Source organism: Eleutherodactylus coqui, chromosome 1 (genome assembly GCF_035609145.1).
Source record: "Eleutherodactylus coqui strain aEleCoq1 chromosome 1, aEleCoq1.hap1, whole genome shotgun sequence".
In the NCBI taxonomy this organism is placed as follows: domain Eukaryota; kingdom Metazoa; phylum Chordata; class Amphibia; order Anura; family Eleutherodactylidae; genus Eleutherodactylus; species Eleutherodactylus coqui.
The window spans coordinates 86,015,586-86,035,560 of NC_089837.1; the positions used below are offsets into that span (position 1 = coordinate 86,015,586).

The window sequence follows — 19,975 nt, forward strand, 5'->3', positions numbered from 1 at the left end:
CATCTACTTAGCTGTTTTTTGTAGGAAGGAGACAGTTCTATTTTTACTGCAGTGGCCAGTCTTAGTATTGCAGGCCAAGTTCCTATTCATTTCATTGCCTGCAATACCAAGCCCAACCACTTCAGCTGAATGGAGCTGTCTACTTCCTGCTGAAACAGCTCATTGCACAAGTGCAGTGGCCTGGCAAACAGCTGATGGATGGGGGTCTTGGGTGACAGACACCTGTCAAGCTACTTTTGATGACCTGTTCTGAGGATGGGCCATAAATAGGTTAGAACCAGACGACCTCTTAAATGTTGGGTTTATCTATTGCAATTTTTTTTTAGACAATCTGATTTCATATTCTATATGACTTCATACATCAAGTAACTGAAACGTATGTAAATGCAAAGATTCAGGGCAGCGTTCTGATAATGGATGGTTGGGGCGCATGTTTAGTGCCAAAATTGTAATGTATACGCGTTTTACGGTCTTGTATGCAGATCTGATAACAGTGTAGCGGCTATGGAGCCTAGGAAACGAGGATCTGTCAGGATGAATTGGTTTTGTCCATTTCGTTTATTGAGCGGCATCAGAGGTATCGAGCAGCTAAAAATGTTTCCTGCCAAAAATGTAAATATCTCATTGTTCCAGAATCCACATGTGTCGTGTGACTCTAAAATTCAGCGGCTTTTCCTTCAGACCTGTCAATGTCTATTCATACAAAAACCCAGAAATATTCATCAAACCTTTTATCTCATGGAACTGCATTTTTATCTCCCATTCTCTCTTTTTTTCATATAACATCATATTTCTGTAGCTTCCCCATTCATATTCCTGACATTCAATGTGAGTACTCTGCAATTATCCTGCCACTTGCCAAGGAATTCTTATTGGATTGCTCTTCCTTTTGGGAGAGCCTCTGGTTTGGCTGACATGAACTTAATTTGCATATTTATATCCCATAGAGCATTGCTTGAAAATGAAGCCTATATGCACTTTTTGATTCTCTTCAAGGAAAACCAGTACCTGACATGTCAACTTGGCTAGTTTACATGGAGATTCTTGGTTTTCACCCTGTTGCCAGGGAGGGAAACTAAACATGGGGTGCAGGCGCAGCCAAAACCAAATTGGTCATTATCTATTGAATTACTCTTTTAAACAGTTGCCTGTATACTTGTCCTCCTCACTCCCAGCACTTTTTCAGCTCTGGGCAACACTGTACTTGGTCTCGACTCCCTCCAGCCTTGTGGTACAGTGTTTGGAGGCAGAGGCGTAACTTGAAGCTCCCGGGCCCCAATGCCAAACCTGTAACAGGGACCTCAACTATAATGCTTTATTCATAGTACTGGGCTCCCTATATGGAGAAGAGAGGCCTTATGGGCCCCCTAAGGCTCCTGGGCCCGGGTGCAACCGTATCCTCTGCATCCCCTATAGTTACACCAGTGTTTGGAAGTGTACTCAACATCGTAATGTTGAATGGTTGTCAAGATCCAGTGCAATATGCCCAGAGCTGAACAAGAGGTGTGTGTCTGTCTGTCTGTCTGTCTGTCTGTCTGTCTGTCTGTCTGTCTGTCTGTCTGTCTGTCTGTCTGTCTGTCTGTCTGTCTGTGTGTGTGTGTGTGTGTGTGTGTGTGTGTGTGTGTGTGTGTCATATAGCCATATTTTATTCACTATTCCATAAAAACAAACCATTCAGAAATTGATGGCAGCAACACATCTCACAAAAGACTGGAAAAGCAAATGTTCTTAGCCCAACTTTTGTGAGATCTGTTGCTGCCATCAACTTCTGGATGAGTCCATTTTTTTTAATGAAATAGAGAAAGGTCTCACTTGCACCTCCTGATAAAGTGTTCTATGCTGAATAAAATGTGTGTATGTATGTGCATATAAACTAAAGAAAAAAAATCTGGTCTCGGGACTGGATTTATTTTGGAGTCTGAATAAAGTTAGGAGCCTGAAATTAATATAGGGGTTACGGTCTGGGATCTTGAAAATATTTAGGGGTCATGTTCTGGGGCTTGATGATATAAAGGGTCTGAATATATTTAGGGGGTTTGGGCTTAGATGTGGATTATGTATATATTTAGCCCTGCCCTTCTGAATAAGCCACACCCCTTGAAAAAGCTACTCCTGTTTTTGCTGTGACCTGCTGCTCAAGTATTACCCTGTGAAGCCTTCTCCTGCGTTCACATCTCTGCAGTTCCCCTCAACCCACCAAATGGGGTGCAATGATAGGGGAACCGAGTGCCTAGCAGATATCATTGAGGAGGATGGTCCTAGAAGGGTAGTACCTCCATATCATTTTGTTTTTTTTTTCTCTCTAGTTAAAACAATGATTTAAAGCCCAGAATAAATGTGTTTTTGTTTGGGGTTTTTTTGTATGTTTTTCTCATTATGCGTGAGTGCAAGGTAGTTAATCACTGCAAATTCCACCTCCCCTGTTTCCATGGTTGTATTGAAATGGGGCATTCAATGATAACGATCAGTAGAATGATCATTCGGCTGATAGGCAATGTGATAATCATCAGATGTCTTCACATGCACACAATTACATATGCAAATGCTATTCTGTGCAAAGATGTGACTTAATTCTGCGCTCTCTTGGTAGATCCATTTGCCTGTCATTTCCTGTAAATAGCATTATACAGATTAGACAAGAGTGTTTAATATGTTTATCAACAGCTAAAGGACAATCTTGGCTGCACCTCTGTATTATCTTTTTGCATGCGCTATTGCCATTATCTGGCTTCTATGCTATGCACTAACTTGGAGTGAGAGGTGTCTTTAGTTATGCCCTGCTGTCACCACGTTCGGCTTTGTGCATCTTGCCAATTTCCATAGTATCCGGATCCACTTCATTTTAATTTTACATTATTGCTGGGTGTTATGTTCCGTGGAGCATCTTCTCCGTGCTGTCATCTCATGCAAATCTGCACTGAGCCCTTGGCCAGTACTGTGTATTGTCATGTTCCACACCCGGCTCGTCTCATCCCAGGCCATCCAGCCAACTGGCTCTAAATTCCCTTGTTTTTTGGATGCATTTTCTTCCCAGAAATAATCTAATCTCACAACTATGTTTGACATCTGGCTTTCGCTAAATCCATAATTAGGACTCCGGGTGTGAACGTCTCTATGGGATTTTTCTCCAAAATCTCTGAAAACATTTCGATTTTTGACCTGTATAAATCGGAATTTTACGTAATGTTTTATGACATAGGCTGTACATTCTTTTAGGGTTTTATGTTTTTTTTGCCTTTTTTGTTTTTTCTCTTGTTCTCAAGGAAACTCCAGTAGCATGACAGATGTTAAAACAAAGTCAACCTTTCATTAATTATCTGCAAACACACCAAATAATCCATCCAGTATGTATCAAGATGTCTGTAAGTCTCCCCATTCGTCTAGCATCTGCCCACTAATGTATACAAGCACATATCTCGAACATCTGATGTTTGCTCATCCATAGACCTACACACAATTCGGAGCGCGTATTGGAGGGGTTGTGTCACCACATCGAACTATCATATGGAAGCTGCTACTCTTCATGGGTTTGACTCTCGATACCGGCATGAAAACCAGCTGTTGCCGGGAGTCTCTAGAGCTCTACCTACAACCAGACAGATCTTTCCTTTTCAAGGCATCATTACAAAGTTGCTCTCTATCCTGGCTCAATGAGGGGGTCTCGAGCAGATTTCCCTCTCGGATAACCATGTGAACTAATATGGCATATGGGCAGTGATTGTCTTCATGTGATAACTTTAAGAGGAAATCTACTTCTAATGAGGTATGACACAAGACTGCTCCAGCCCATTTTGGAATTATTAGCCGTAATAGACTAATGATTCTTATGCTCAATATTCCAATTTATCCCTGGACTTGAGTACATTTACGCATGCCCCTTAATTTCATGCAGACTTTGTCTCTCATTCAAGTACATACTTTTGGACATGGTAACGGATGAGAATCTTCTAAGGCTGCAAATACACAATAGACTAAAGTTGATGGAAACTCAACTTGACTTGATAAATTATCATTAACTTCTATATTCACCTAAATAGGTTACAGTCCATAACTATGCAATCAGGAGGATAAGCTGTGATCTCCTCTATTATGATTGTGTGACAGGGCTGTGTGATTATCATCAGTAACTGACAGGAGTGCCTATATTCCCCTCTAAAGATCTCGTGTGGTAGATCCATATAAAAGCATCACATAGAGTGAGAAACTCTAGAAAATGAACATCTAATCCCAAGTAGATCTGAGCTGGTCAGAATTAAGATCACATGACTGTCTGATGAAAAAGAGGCAGAAATTTCAGATAGAAAGAAATAACCAAGCTAACACTAGATCATTTATTTATACTGAGATGCCTACATAATGAATGAATGAAAAAAAAAAATCACCAGAGTGTCCCTTTTAACAATGAACGACCGTTTTAGTGGAGCGATGGCAGATCATCATCTTGAAATCATTATGAGCGAGGATAAAAGTGATGTTTGTACCAAATCTTCACTAGCTGAAAACCTTTTAATTAAAATGGACTTTTTAGTCAATCAAAACATTTCGTATTGGTTAAATGTCCTAATTAACAGGTTTGTAAAGATCACTTAAGGACATCAAGGTGATTGTCCAATACAGTTATACAGATGGTTGCCTTTACAGCACTAAAGCATTAGAAATTGCACCAAAATGAAGTTTTGTGGCATTTTCTCTCCTTGCAGTGTGGAACCATTTACAAAATGTATTGAACCGTTCAGATGCTCTAATTTAAAGAACTCTTGTTATAGTTGGGTTCTCTACCGACATCAATATTTTGGCAATTATCTGCTAGAGTAAAGAAATGTGAGTCAATAACCATAGGAAGAGCAGCTACTAAAGGCCTTTCTCCTGCTTTGGAGGACTTGAAGTGTCTGGGCATTATATGTTGTTAGCCGTTTCGTTGTTCACGACCCTAAAGGCGAGCTCCCTCCCATGTTTTTCGGTTTTGCACTGCTTCTTGCAGTTGTGTGATATTCATGCCAGTATCAGCTCTGACAGTATCAGCCATCGTGTCCTTTGGAGGCCGGGTCTTCTTTTACCTCTGATCTGTCCAAGCATTATTGGTGTTTTAGCGAGACTGCTCACATTACATGGCTAAATTACATGAGTGAGTCCAGTCATCTTGTCCTTCAGTGATATATCAGGTCTTATACGATTCAGGACTTCTCTGTTTGTTACTCTTGCCATCCAGGTCATACGCAGCAGCTTTCGCCAGCACCACAGCTCAAACGCATCAATCCTCCTATCAACTTTTTTCACAGTCCAGCTCTCACATCCATACATGGCTATGGAGAAAATGGTGGTTTGCACTGTCCTGCATCTAGTTGCTATACCGATATCCCTACTTTTCCAGATTTTGTCCATCTTTAGCATCGTGCTTCGCCCCAGTGCTATCCTACGTTTAATCTCTGGCATAGATTCTCCAGGCTGATCAATTTTTAAGCCAAGGAAGATGAAGTCTCGCACGCATTTTATTGCCTCGCTGTCATTGATTTGAATTTGGCCATTTTTTGCAGTTGTCATAATTTTAGTCTTCTTTAAATTCAGGTAGAGACCCATTTTTTCACTTTCAGTTTTAATCTTGCATATCAGCAGCTTTAGACCGGCTTCTGCATTATCTAGACAGCTCATTGATATTGGTGTGTAATTTCTCCTGTGGCTGTGCTGCAGAAAGATTGGACACTTATTGTCTCGCTTATCCACAGATTGCAGTTGAATGCTGAGGTTCCTAGTAGCTGGACACCATTCCATCAGAGACCTATTTTTAACACCTTAAGGACCAGGCTGTTTTGTACCTTAAGGACAGACATTTTTTAGGGATTTTAGCCATGTAGTAGTTTTTGTTTTTTTTCTTCCTTTAGCTAACAAAATCATTTTTGCTGCATTTTTTTGTGACATATAGGGCTATTTTTTAAAATCTTTCACTGACCTTCTTTTTTTTTAAATCTTTTTTAACATTTATAGTTTAAAAAAAAAATTATATTTACACTAAAATAAAGTATAGGAATGGGTTCCTCTATTTGTTTAGGACGTTTTGATATATAATATGTATGGTTTTGGATTACAGGGCACATATAGCGACAGTTTTGGTTGGTGTCTGCTTTGGGTTCTTTTCTTATGTATATATTGTTTTATTCTATAATTTTTTACTGATGTATGTAATTATGTTTTTTTTACTATCTATGCCCCCCATGATGTCATATAAGACATTCATATGTGTGTTTTTTGTTTTGGTTTTTTTTTGTTGTTTTTTTTTTAATTTTACATTTATCCACTGTAGCTGGAGAATCCATAATAAGCCCCAGTTACAGGTAGAAACATCCCCTGTAGTGACAATTGTCACTGGCAGAGCTGATCCAGGTCTGCTAGGACCCTGCAGCTCTGCTGTAGCAGGAAATCCCGGCGAATACGTGACCCCCGGGCTCGCCTAGTGGAAGAAACACTTCCACATTTTAGTACATAGCGCTCATTGAGAACTATGTACTAAAGAGAGGAGGAGGCAGAAAGGGTTAAAATCCACTTCTCCCTCTTCCGGGCTATCAGCTGTGACTAACAGTTTGCAACCGGTCCTGCTTCTGATTGATTGCAGAAGCATGAGGATTTAATCCCCTCCATAATTCTATATAAGGCTGGGCTTTAAGCCCGGCACCAGGCACTGTAAATTTACGGTGTTTGGTCCTTAATCGGTTAAAGTTATTTTTTTTTTAAAAACATAACCATAATCTATTCTAGCTAATAGAACTATGTATATAATGGAAGTTTTAGGTTAGTTGCCGTTGACATATCATTGGTAGTTGTCATCATAATATTGCAATTCTCTCTACGGCATCCGTAGTTAAGTAGGTCTATTGCACATGGCTCACCCAGTGGTAACAATTAGTTCTTGAAGAACTCTTAAACAAAGAACATTGGGTAGTTATGTCTACTTGTTTTACAGCTGAGCAAATTGATTCTGTTGGTTTCAACTAGAAATGTCTCTGCCAAGTTCAGAATATCAGCAAGGGGTCCTTGTCATTACCATGACCTTGAATCACTCCCGGGTCACCTTGCAGCTGTTGTCTGGCATTTTGTAGAACAGTTTGCGGTTTTTCTTTATCAGCAGACTTGGACAGGTGTTCACTAGGAGTAGTTCCAACTGGCACCAAAATCCTGGGAAAATGTAGGCACCACTTAATTGGCTGTACTAGTAGCATGCTTAGCAATGCTTAGACTAGCATCTGTGAGTCGGAACAGGCCAAGATTTATCAACATATCCTATAAGTAAAACATTATGTCTGCGTAAAACTAATTAAATTACCTTTTTATACACTGCTCTATAATTAACTCCCCCACCCAACTGTCACTTTAAAACTAGAAAAACTTTCTCAAAGTCACTTTTTTTTTATGGTAGGTCTTGAATTTGTCTCATGTAAATATATTTTTAAGAACTCTGTCGCCTTAAGAGCAATTTTATCTCCTTAGTGACAACTAATTTTAGCCTTAAGAGCCAGTACATCGTTTCCCTTTTTGTGTTCTGGCGGTCAAAACTTTATTTTATTTCGTCAATGTGGCTGTATGACACCTTGTGTTTTGCAGGTCAAGTTCTAGTTTTTATAGAAAGTCTAAACGGGATGGCCGAGCACAAGGGAGCTGGTGATGACCATCTAACCTTTTACATGGGCCGAGGATCTCGCAATTCTCGTTTGCCCGACGCAACAAACTGGTGACTCTATCATCAGCCTGTCTGCTCCCAAGCAGCCGGTTTTTAGACTCTATGATTCTCGTTGAGAATTGTGTAGTCCTTGGCGCTTATCTTTCAGTTTTTCACATTCCTATATGAAACGGTGAACGAATAGTCTTTAAATGACACGAGAAGTGCCTGAGCCAGCGCTGTTCTTTATGCCGGCTGAAACTGAACGACAAACAAGAATCGGGAGTTTCTCGCTCGTTCAGTTTGTCAGTGTTCAAACTGATTATCGGTCCGCCTAAATGGGGCAGTTATGTATTGACAACACCTGCTGATTTTCGTCAGGAGAGGCTGAGCATGTAATATTTGGAAGCTCCTGACTCTCTTCCTGTTAGCAGACATTGGGGGAGATAAGAATCAGGCAGTTGGATTCCAACTTGCCCAATCGTTTTGTTTTCTAAGGAGATAAGCCATCACCAGAAGTTGTCTGGCAGTAACTTGCTCCCCCTCTCTCCATTCAAAACACATGCATGTTGGAGGAAAAGTCCAGATGCCCCCCTACATGTTTTAGATAGGCAAGCTTGCTGATTTCAGTGGGATTGGCCAAGAAACGGGCATCTACACCAATTGAATAGTCTTCTGTCAACCTTTTTTAAAAAGTCAGTTCTATCTGTTTCGGGAAAAGCTAGGTGATATAACTGCTATTACATATCCCATGTGAGTTGTTACACAGAAGTAGAAAGATATATCCTTGCATGACATAGTGTTTGGGAATCTAGAATGATGGCCATAGCTGGTTTTTGAGTACATCAGTTTCCAGAAAAGATGAGTTAGCTTTTTTTTATGCTCTACAGCGATGCTGGCTTCCGCTGGAATATTTCTTCTGAAATATGAACTAAGATTTAGTCTTCACAGCGGATGACATTTAGTTAAACCAGACAACCAAAACCACTGGCATCAATAATAAATGCCCGCTAAGCTGATCTTCAGGAGCCGATGAGTGGTAACTGGTTGAAACTGATTGCAGACCAAGCTCATACTTGTGGTTGGAGGATGGAGGATGATAACAAGACTGAAACCTGGAACTAGTGATCTAAACGATGACTTTACAAACCTCAGATGACTTTCACAACCTCGTTGTGGTCCTGACTAATTATCTGACTTATCCATCATGTTATGTTTCCTGTGGACTCTGGGACAATCCTTGTGGGTATGTTAGAATTCATACCAGCCACCCAAAGTGGAGCAATGATTTGGGAACTGTGGCTTGATTGCTTGGGTTATTGTTGCAGTTGGGAGACAGTTATATATTTTTTTGTTATAATGTCTTTTTATCTACATGGAACCTTTTTTAGAGATATGATACATACATGTATTGCGCTAAATTGTGCTTATTAAGAACTGTGTAATACTTTATTGCTACAGAGGAATTGAAATTCAAGGTTCTCCGCATGGTTTAGAGCTGAAGATGTGGCTTTTCACCGTAGAGGAATCAGTTTTTTTGGTAGATGGCCTCATGCCCCTTTTTACATAAATGCTGACGTTCTCACCTGTTCGTTTGCGCTCGGGCAGCGGATTTAGACTGCAGGATTCTTGAGAATCGAGTAGTTCTCGCTCACTTGTCATTCAGTGTTTCATATCCCTGTGTGAATGATCAATGTTTGAACTGCTCGACAAGTGAACGAGCCGGCGCTGATTTTTATCCCGCCTGAAACTGAACGACAAAAACCAGAAGCGCACAATTCTCACTTGGCGTTCAGTCGTTGACTGCATTTTCAATTTAACAATTTATTGTTTAGTTTTGCTTGTTTAAACGTTTTTTTTGTTTGTTTTTGTCTTAATACTAGTCCTTTAATCTAACAGCATTTTAAGAGTACTTTGACACAGACTGATAGTGGCCCAAATAATCGCTGAAACAAGCAAGAATAGATGACTGTCAGGGGCAGTATGTACATGTGCTGACAAAGTACTGAGTGAGAAGTCTCACAGTAGTTGCTAGTCGTTTCGTTGAAATAGACTATTGAGTGACTTCTTGCTCAGTGTGAACAGGCGGCCGTACCATCTTTGAGTTAATGGAGGCAGGCAGGCAGCCGGAAGAGATCTCCAGCCCCCACTCCCTTCCCCCCAAGTATAACTTTTTTGCTGCTTAGTAGCACCCTACCTATATTACACCTAGTTTTCTGAATAGGCAGTCACATACAAATCTGCACCATAATGATGGAAACAAGATGACAATTATTTTGTGTATGGGAGGACAGATAACGGGGCCTTGAACTAAGGAATTGGAGCACCATATCCTTGTCAAGAATGCCAGGAATGCTCCAAATCATTTTATATGCTAGTTTCTAAGAAATATCACTGCAACGGTAGCTTCTCATTTGGTGAACTCCCACTTACCTATTAGTGAGCAAGGATGAAAAACTACATTTTTTTTTTTTTTGTAAGAAAATTCCCCACAATTAACCATTTGCTATAAGCCGCTCACTGTCGGTAAAGTACATTGTATGAGATCAGTAGGTCCCAGAACCACTAAGTATACACAGTATGCCAGGAAGAGTACCTAGAAGGTGTGAGGACACTTTTATAAGGCCATCTAAGCTCCTCTGGGAATTATGCAAATGGGAAGATGGAACAGTACCTCTGCAGCGCCACCTATTGGTTTTAAACAAGTCTTGTAACAGTGACTAGAAATTCTGAGCAGAAACCATTCAGAGACAGCAGTTTTGGGGTGATTGCCCATCATCAGTGTGCTGTAGGTTTCTGGCTTGGCTAGTGAGAGGCCTATAGCCGTGAGGCTCCTCACACATCTAAACGCTCTCCTTAAGGAGAAGCAATACCCTTCCTGACCCACATCTATAGGCCTCTCACTAGCCAAGCCGGAATCCTACTGCACACTGATGAGGGGCAATTGCCCTGAAACGGCTGTCTGTGTATGGTTTCTGGCTTTGGCTTACAATTCCCAGTCAATTGTTACTTGTCTAAAGAGTCTGGCATTGACTTGCAGGAATGCTGCCTTTCAATAGGTGGCGCTGCAGAGGTAGTATCCCACCTCTCATTTGTATACAGTATGCAGCACACTAATTCCAGGCGGCTATGGTTAAGCTGCGAGGTGACATGATTGACAAATGGAAGTGACTGCACCCCAAGAGCTGTGACAGTTTTGCCATGAAGTCCTTTGAATGCCGACTTAGCTCTTAGCATATGCTGTAATTGATGTATGGAAGCCACTCGGCCGTTGAATAGCTCTGTAAAGCTAATCCTGACCAATTATACGGATGGCTATGTTGTGGACAATCCCACCTAATGCCATAGCATACCATAGGTGGAACGAAACGCTTCAGCTCACTGGAGAGATTTTTTTACCTCCGGATCCAAATGATGTAAAATGCCAATGAATGACCTTTTTCAGTGAATCCAATTTTCATGACTGGAAAGAAACTTGAGGCACGGTGAATTCTGGAAAGACTGAATAGCGAATAGTCATATAATTAGCAGCAGGACAATACAAACGATGCTGCAGTGCATGAACCCTCTTGGGTTAAGAAAAAAAAAGGTGTACGAAATCTCTTATTTTGGAGCTATGCCAAGTACCGATGCCTAGGACTGATTAGCAGTAACCATACTGAAACACTGCAGCATTCAATAACTCTAGTAGCGTGCTGGGCAAATAGGCATCCATATATGACTAATAGCAAAGTGTGTATGTGTCAATCACTAGGTTTCTTAAGACACACAAAACCAACCAAGTCTTAGGCCGGGCTCACACAAACGTGTGCGCTGGAGTTCCGTGCGCGGGCATGCAGGAAGTAGCAATGACGTGTACTTGCCGTGTGGTGCCAACAATCATACACTATCTTGGTGTACATGCGCAAAATAGTACTTGCCGCAATTTATTTATTTATTTTTTTGCGCAAGTAATATGCAGGTGTGAGCGGTCCAATACAAATCAATAGACTATTGACATCGCAACTTCGAAAATTTGCATGCGCGAAACGCAATGACAATATGTGTATGTTAGACCAGCCTTAGGTCTAGTGCAAGATCTGAGGGCATGACATGCCTGAGTATTGTTAAGCCATATTCATAGGTTTTGGTTGTGTTGTACTTTTTTTTTTTTTTCCACTTTTTTTGTGGTTTTTGAAAATGCAGCAGTCCTTTAGATTTCCTGCAAAATCGGAAATGTATCATTTAAAAAAAAACAAAAAACCTTTCACTGCGTATTTTGTTCTTATACAGCATCATGCAGGCTTGAGGGTACGTAATCTGTAGTGTAGTATAGTATCCTACCCCCTACGCCACTACCACCCAATCACCATTTTGCTAGGTCTTTTCCCTTTTTATATGGTTTTGTAGATTCTAGCACTATATAGGCATTTTGTATGTAACAGCCAGAATGGCTAATATTGAACGTGCTTGTTAATTTCCTCCATGTCTACTCTGTAAAACACCCCCCCCCCTCCTAAACTTCCTCTGCTGGATACTGATAAATGAGCTGTTTCAGCCCAGCACACCTTCATGCATTCATCAAGCTGAGTGGATATACAATAAACCACACTCCACTACTTAGACTGTTGTATAACTGTGTTCGTTCTGCAAAATCCAGTGTAAAATGCACCTCCTCACCTCCCTACTTCAAAGGCAGAAGAGTATCATGGCTCATTTAATCACAGCCACACACCAGCCTTAGAAACTGGGAGAGGAACCAAGATTTAATTGTAGGTTGGAAAAGAATAGTGCCAGCTAAAGAGACAATGGCTCCGAGCAGCATATGGGGGGTGTTGTGTGTTGACATAAAGGATCTTGGGAGTGTGCACAACTTTACCTATTGTAGCAAGCAAAAGGGGGGCACTCCAATGAGTTGGGTCGAAATTCTCATTGGCAAGATGGAGTCGATTTTACTTTTTACCCAGTTAACTTGGTTAGTTTTTACCCAGTTAACTTCAGAAATATGCATAGATGTAAAATATTCATACCCAGGAGCATATTTTGATAGTCTATAGTACAATCATCTGCACAATATACCTAATATTCTCAATCTTCTCTTTCAGGAAATTCTACTACATTACCTTGCTGAGAGATCCTGTCTCGAGGTACCTTAGTGAGTGGAGACATGTGCAACGAGGAGCCACCTGGAAGACTTCACTTCACATGTGTGACGGAAGGACACCAACACCAGAAGAACTGCCATCCTGCTACGAAGGCACAGACTGGTCAGGGTGTACTTTGCAGGAGTTTATGGATTGTCCCTATAATTTGGCCAACAATCGGCAGGTGAGGATGTTGGCGGACCTCAGTCTCGTAGGATGCTATAATATGTCCTTTATTACTGAAAAGAAGCGAGCTCAGCTTCTTCTGGAAAGCGCCAAAAAGAACTTGAAGGATATGGCCTTTTTTGGCCTTACGGAGTTCCAGAGAAAGACTCAATATCTCTTTGAGAGGACTTTTAATCTGAAGTTCATCAGACCTTTCATGCAATACAACAACACTCGGGCAGGTGGAGTTGACTTGGACAATGGCACTATCCAAAGGATCGAGGAGCTTAACGATTTAGACATGCAACTGTACGACTATGCAAAGGACCTCTTCCAACAGCGATATCAATTCAAGAGGCAGGTAGAACGAATGGAGCAACGGAAGAAGAATCGGGAAGAAAGACTTCTCCAGCGATCCAACGAGGCTTTTGCCAAGGATGAGGCAGAGGACCAAGTTCGCTGGCCTACAGAAGACTACATGAGCCATATAATTGAGAAGTGGTAGCTGGGCATGAACATTTATACTACTGGAGAAACTGGTTTCACATTTGTTATTCTGTATTGTATAAAATACTGAGCGTTATAAATAAGAACACTTTTTATTTAATGTTTGTAGCACACGGCTCAAAGCTTCAGTAACTGTTCATCCTTAAGTAGGAAAGCCTCTCTTATTTTAATGTGGTGAGAATGTGAGCGCACAATGTCAACAATGCTATGTTTTATTCACACTAGGGAGTCGGTAAAGCATTGTTAACTGTGTTTTTGATATTTTTTTTTTCTATCTTCTCAAAATCTCAAGGGCAAATAATAAACTAATAACAGTGGTATGTTTAATAGCCCAAAACACATTCTTGCTTTTATAACCCTTAAAGAAATCCACATGTTGGCCAAAGACGGCAATCAGCAGTGAAGAAATTTTATTGTATGTGACTTTTTTTGTAAAGTTTTGTAAAGACAAATGAAAAACAGTTGTACAATATGGGTGACTGGATTCTAGAATAATAATGGCTTGATATCCATCCCATTACCGTTCCCATCAAATGAGGTTCTCTGTTGTGTATGTCTCCATGTCCTAGATTGTATCTATGCAAAATAGTTTGAAATCTACCCATTTTCTTCCTAAACATCAACCACTAGTGGGACAGTCCATAGCATTCATTAAATTACACTAGTGACAGCAGTGCTTTGTAGGACTGGTCCTATAAATCTTGAACTGACCATGTACAGTGCAGTAACTTTGGTCTACACGATGATCGGGGAAACAATCGGACACTCCATTTACTATTCCATGTTGGACTTCCAATAACTTTGGAAATCCTCTAACTTTCCAAGTCTTTATATAGAAGTAAAGCCTAGGCCCCCCATTGCAAGACAGGCAGGAGATCTCTCGATGGCCACTGATATCTGTAGGAGATCTCTTAACAGTTTAGATTCATTTATTTTGTACATTGTGGGTAAAATGAAATAACCTGCTATGAGGATATGGTCTTTTAATAAATTTGGTTTGAGGAGAAGACAAACATGACCTAGAAAACATATTAAACTCTAGGCACACAGGCCAAATTTGTCCCTCCACATCATTTGATGTGGCCAACAAACTCCGGATACATAAGAGCACAGACTCTCCACTCCGCCTGGCAGAAAGGGTGGCGCCAGAACAGAGCGCTCTGCTCGGTAACTCACAGGTGGTGTCCCAGTTCTGACAGGTCTACCCAGGCACGCTAGCCACACTTCAAGGTAGGAAGCTTGAAGCTAAAGAGGTGGAAGGGGAGAAACTCCATAACATGGCTATGGAGAGCAATGCACTATGATGGAGTATTTACAGTTAGGGCTCATTCACAGGGGTGTATGCTGTTTCGATCCATGAAATGCACAGCGTTTTCATGGACCGAAACTATGCGTATTCACTGTGCATTTGGACCTCCCTGTGTTTTTGTTTTTTGTTTTTTTTTGTGGGAGGGGGTTCGTGTGTGTATTCATGGTCTGTGTGAAAAAGCAAAGAAACAAAAAAGCAAGAAGGTCCCGTAGATTTATCCTGCAGTCATGGGTGAATCGTATATCATGTGTAAAAAGTGCGCAATCCCATTGACTTTTTTTACTTTTTTTTTTTTTTCCTGATGCACGTAAAATGTGAGTAACAGAGAGCGCAAATATGCCCTGGTGAATAAGCCCTTACAAACAGCTCTTTAACGGCAGCCATAATGTTGATGTGGCCCTCGGTAAAAATGAGTTTGACACCCCTGTATTAGAACATAAAATGGTAAAAAAAAAAATAAAATAGTTGAAGCCTTTTGAAGAATTACCACTTTGGAGCAAAATGGTCCGATGAAGCTCATCTACGACTTCATATGCCCAAGTATTACCATACCTACTGGATACAAGCAACGACCTTCCTATTAGGAAAGTAACATTAATTTTGGTTGTCTACATTCTTAACTCTCTTCTCTCAGATATGATGAGTTCATGTTCCCAGGGACTACTGGAAATGTTGTTCAGCCTCTAATAGATTTTTTTTTTCCTGTGCCTTGTAGCCAAGTGTATGTAGGACCACATATCTCTACCAGGTCCATTAGGTTAGGGAACCAAAAATGATTGTCCTAATGTTCTTCAGAAACCTTTCATACGTACATTACTAATGAAAACTAGAATGTTTAGATAACTAACTGCCTTATGGGATTTTTAAAGGGACTACATGGACCTATAGAACTAGATCTTTGACCCATATCTGAATGTGTACTATTTCGTCCGGATCACTGCTTAGGCCTAAACATAACATTTACCAGAACAGATAAAATCTTCCTGACATTGGCTCCAGTCAGTCTGAGACATTGATGCTAGTGGATTAACAAAATTCTCTAAACTAAGAAGACCTTAAGCCTAGGCTAGAATCTTGGCATATGATGCCTAGTGTGGTAGGGTCATGCCGCACGGCGATCTATCACGACTCTGAGCCCAAATCAATGTATAGGACTTTCCCAGTTGTAGAATATTTACTTCTACCGACTTGCCTTGTGTCACATGCCGTAAAAAAGTTGCTGAAAGATGCCGTGTGACCAAAGTCGGAAGCACTGCCATAGTTAATTTTTTTTAATTTTTTTTTTTAATGCATTGATTGATTGTCGTAGACACCACTCGAATCCTTATTAAACATATCACTGTTCCTAGTATGTGAAGACTCCATGAGCTGAACTTTTAAAGCAGTCATGACTAAGTCCTGGTCGAGGACACAGCACCACTTAGTGGTGTAGGTTGGAATTGCCAGTAAAGCACTTAACGTTCATGGGGATTGTGTGCGTTCATGGGGATTGTGTGCGTAGCATTTTACAGCAAGTGAGCGTCTAGAGTCGCACAATTTTTAAGATGGACTTCTACTAATGTAACAGGTTTTCTTATTACTGTAATGCGAACAATGGCATTTGTTTTAATTTCTGTTTTTACTCCTAGGCAATGTGAGAGGGTTGCTCATTGTAATAAATTATAATTTATATTGATGAGCATGTCTGAATATCAATGTTTTTATTTAATTTCTCACAACACCCGAAAGGTCTTAGATGTTCTTTTCATTAAGAAGGTTGCGATAAGGACAAATTCACATGCAACAGATTGGTTGTAAAACTTCCGGTTTCCGATCTTCTGGCCACCAGACGCGTGGGAATTGACTTTTTTCGATCACAGAACTTTCGCCAAATCTGCTGTGTGTGAACAGATCCTGAAGCTGCCGCCATCTCTGATGTTGCGTACAGTACATTTTCAGCCATATATCACTGTGAATCACACTTGTCATGTTCCTTTTAATAAAGATTTATGCAGAATTCTGTTTGTGCAAAGATTTCACAGTGTCTTGTACATTATGGACTGGAGCTCAGAGTCTGAATGCCTGCAATTGTCGTTCTCCTAGTTACATTAGTAATTCATTCTATACTTGGGATCCTCTTAGACGAGCCAATTCTCGTTTGAGCGAGTGAGTGACGTCACCGCTAACGCGTTCGCACTCGGGCAGTCTGTTTAGACAGGCAGATATGCCATTGGCTCGTTCAAACAAGAATCGTTCAGTCCTTGTATAGGCGAATAGAGGGACTGAACGAGCTCTGGTTAAACCGAATGATAAGCAAATGAGAACGACTTATTTTTTTTTATGCCTACAGAAACTGAATGAGGAATGAGATTCAAACTATTCTCGTTCGTCGTTCAGTCATTGGCTCACGTTTAGGCTGAATGATTATTGTTCAATTTCGCTTGTTGGAACGATTCCGTCAAAACATGGCATTAAAGTGAGCCTCCTGTTTTGGGACAAAATTCTGTTCCGCAACAGGACAGGGAGGAGGGTATATTATCTGCAGATGTTCTTTTCTACCGCCCCTCCAATCTTCCAATTTTCGGCTATGTTTTCGGCCTTCCAAGGCGGCTCCAGCTACCTAATGAGCACTAAGCACTGCTCTGATTGGCCAAAGCTGCTCATGTGTTCAGCATTGGCCAATCATAGAGCAGCTATAATGCACTGGTAGTCTAACGCTACCAATGCATTGTGGGGATTATACAGCCTAAAGATTGCATTGGCCATTTAGGATGGCTGAAAAAAAGGACCCACAACCAGCAGGTCAGAGGGGCAGCAGAGAACTGCAGGTAATGTGCACCACACCCCTTCCAATCTTAATAGAATTTTGTCGAAAATTGGAGGGTGACTTTAATGTTATACAAAAGAAAGTGTATTACATAGAAATGCTTTAGGGTACGTTCACGTGTCACAGATTTGCTGCAGATCTGCAGCAGATTTTAAATTCAATTGAAAGCATAAAATCTGCTGCAGATGAGCACAAAAATCTGTGACCAAATATGCATTGAATAAGCTATGTGTGAATGCTTCCATAAAGGGAGCCTGTCATCAACTATAAGTGCCATAAACTAAGTTATGGTGCTTACAGTTTAGATGATATGGAGTTCGGGGAGCCTCTTTTATTGCTGACTCTTATCTGTCCCATATCTCTGCAATGTCCCCTGTAAATCAGTGTGTGTACGCCAGTGTACCTCAATTCAGAAGGCTACGGGCACGCAGTCACATAGACATGAATGGGGATGCACACAGCCTTCTGAAAAGAGTTAAGCTGCTGTGAGCCTGCTGACTTTGCCAGGGGACACTACAGAATGGGGGACTGGTTGAGTATGAGAAGAGGCTTCCTGGACTTCACATCACCTAAACTAGAAGCAACAGAACTTTGTTTATGGTGGTTATAGTTGGTGACCAGTTCCCTTTAGCACTTAATAGGAATCCACTGTGGATTTGAAAAATGTCATCATGAACCTGTCATCAGTTATCCTAAACTAAGTTTGGGTGCTCCAATTATGTCAAGTCTCAGTTTTTCCAGGAGTCATTTGTGTTTTATGCTCCTTCACCTGACCTCCTAGTGACCAACTCAGTTTGCCCAGGTAATCAATCGGTTCCCTTTTTCCACAGCAGTACCATATTATCTTCAATGCTTGGCTTCTGTCTGTGATCCTCTTAGGCCTCCCTCACACAGGGCGATTTATACAGCGTTTAGTGCTGCCTTTTCAGCCCAGCGCTAAACGCTGTACAACACTCCCATTCATTTCAATGGGGCTGCTCACACCGGGCTGAAAACGCAGCGCCTCCCAACGCTGCGCTTTGACAGCGATGCATGTTCTATTTTGGGGCGTTTTCAGCCCTGCGTCGCCCATTGAAATGAATGAGCAGCGGTTTTAGCACGCTGAAAACGCGTTTTTGGCAGCGTTAACCGCTCGCCGATTTTCGGGCGAGCGGTTAATGCTTGCAATAGAAGCCCTCACCCCGAAAATCAGTCCCAGCTAGGCTAGGTAGAAAAAAAGAAAGTAAATACTCACCTAGCCGCTGCAGTCCGGGTCGCGGCCGCTGCTCTCTGCCGCTGATCCGGGCTTCCTCGGCACTCCCAAGTCTATTGCCGGAGGCCAGGTTTGAGAACCCCGGCTCCGGCAATAGAGTGCTGTGATTGGTTGTCGGCGCTTGCTCGATGCCCAATCACAGCCCTTCATTGACTGTCTCAGCCAATCAGAGCTTGCCGGCGCTGATTGGCTGAGACAGTCAATGAAGGGCTGTGATTGGTTGTCGGCGCTTGCTCGATGCCCAATCACAGCCCTTCATTGACTGTCTCAGCCAATCAGAGCTTGCCGGCGCTGATTGGCTGAGACAGTCAATGAAGGGCTGTGATTGGTTGTCGGCGCTTGCTCGATGCCCAATCACAGCACTCTATTGCCGGAGTCGGGGTTCTCAAACCTGGCCTCCGGCAATAGACTTGGGAGTGCCGAGGAAGCCCGGATCCGCGGCAGAGAGCAAGGGCCGCGACCCGGACTGCAGCGGCTAGGTGCGTATTGCTTTTTTTTTTTTTTCTTTTCAGCATTCTTGGCTGCGTTTTCAGCCGAGCTGAAAACGCAGCCAAAACGCTGGCATAAAGTATGCCAGCGCTGCTGAAACGGGGCGGAATCTGCAGCAAACGCAGCGTTTCTGCAAACGCCCTGTGTGAGGGAGGCCTTAGTGTGATTTCTTCTATCTGTGCAATATCTGTCATTGTCCTCCTAAAGAACAATTGTAGATCTACACCAATAGGAGTGCAGACAGAAGGAGACCATTGAAGATATCTCACTGCAGTTCAAATAGGGAACGGATTATTAAAAAATTAGAAGTGCAGCCAGGGAGAGGGAGGGGGCCTTGTGCAAGGCACAATGGGGGCACTTTCTTTGTGGGGAGCACTAAGGGGCCACTATTACTTGATGGGGTGGGGGGGGGGGCACAAAGGTGACCTGGGCACTATTACCTTGTGGGGGGTCACAAAGTGGTGACCTAGGCACTATTACCTTTTGGGGGGGGGGGGGGGGGGGGGGGTACAGAACAGACAATATTACTGTGTGGGGAGCTATAAAGAGAGCATTACTACTATGTTGGGGCACACTAGAGAAATTCACTCTCTAGGGCGAAACGGACACCATAAGCACAGGACAATAAAAAAAGGGTAATATGATTTTGTTTTAGGCAAAATGGGAACATTATTAC

At 41.8% G+C, this 19,975-nt stretch overlaps 1 protein-coding gene across 1 annotated transcript in view; it reads left to right on the top strand.

The window, feature by feature from the left end:
- HS6ST1 (heparan sulfate 6-O-sulfotransferase 1) overlaps positions 1 to 16,748 on the top strand; it is a 129,345-nt gene extending 112,597 nt beyond the window's left edge. The window contains exon 2 of the mRNA XM_066597864.1: positions 12,733 to 16,748. Within this exon, the coding sequence (XP_066453961.1) occupies positions 12,733 to 13,441 (709 nt within the window). The 3' untranslated portion in view covers positions 13,442 to 16,748. The remainder of the gene's footprint in view (positions 1 to 12,732) is intronic.
- Positions 16,749 to 19,975: the final 3,227 nt, after the last annotated feature.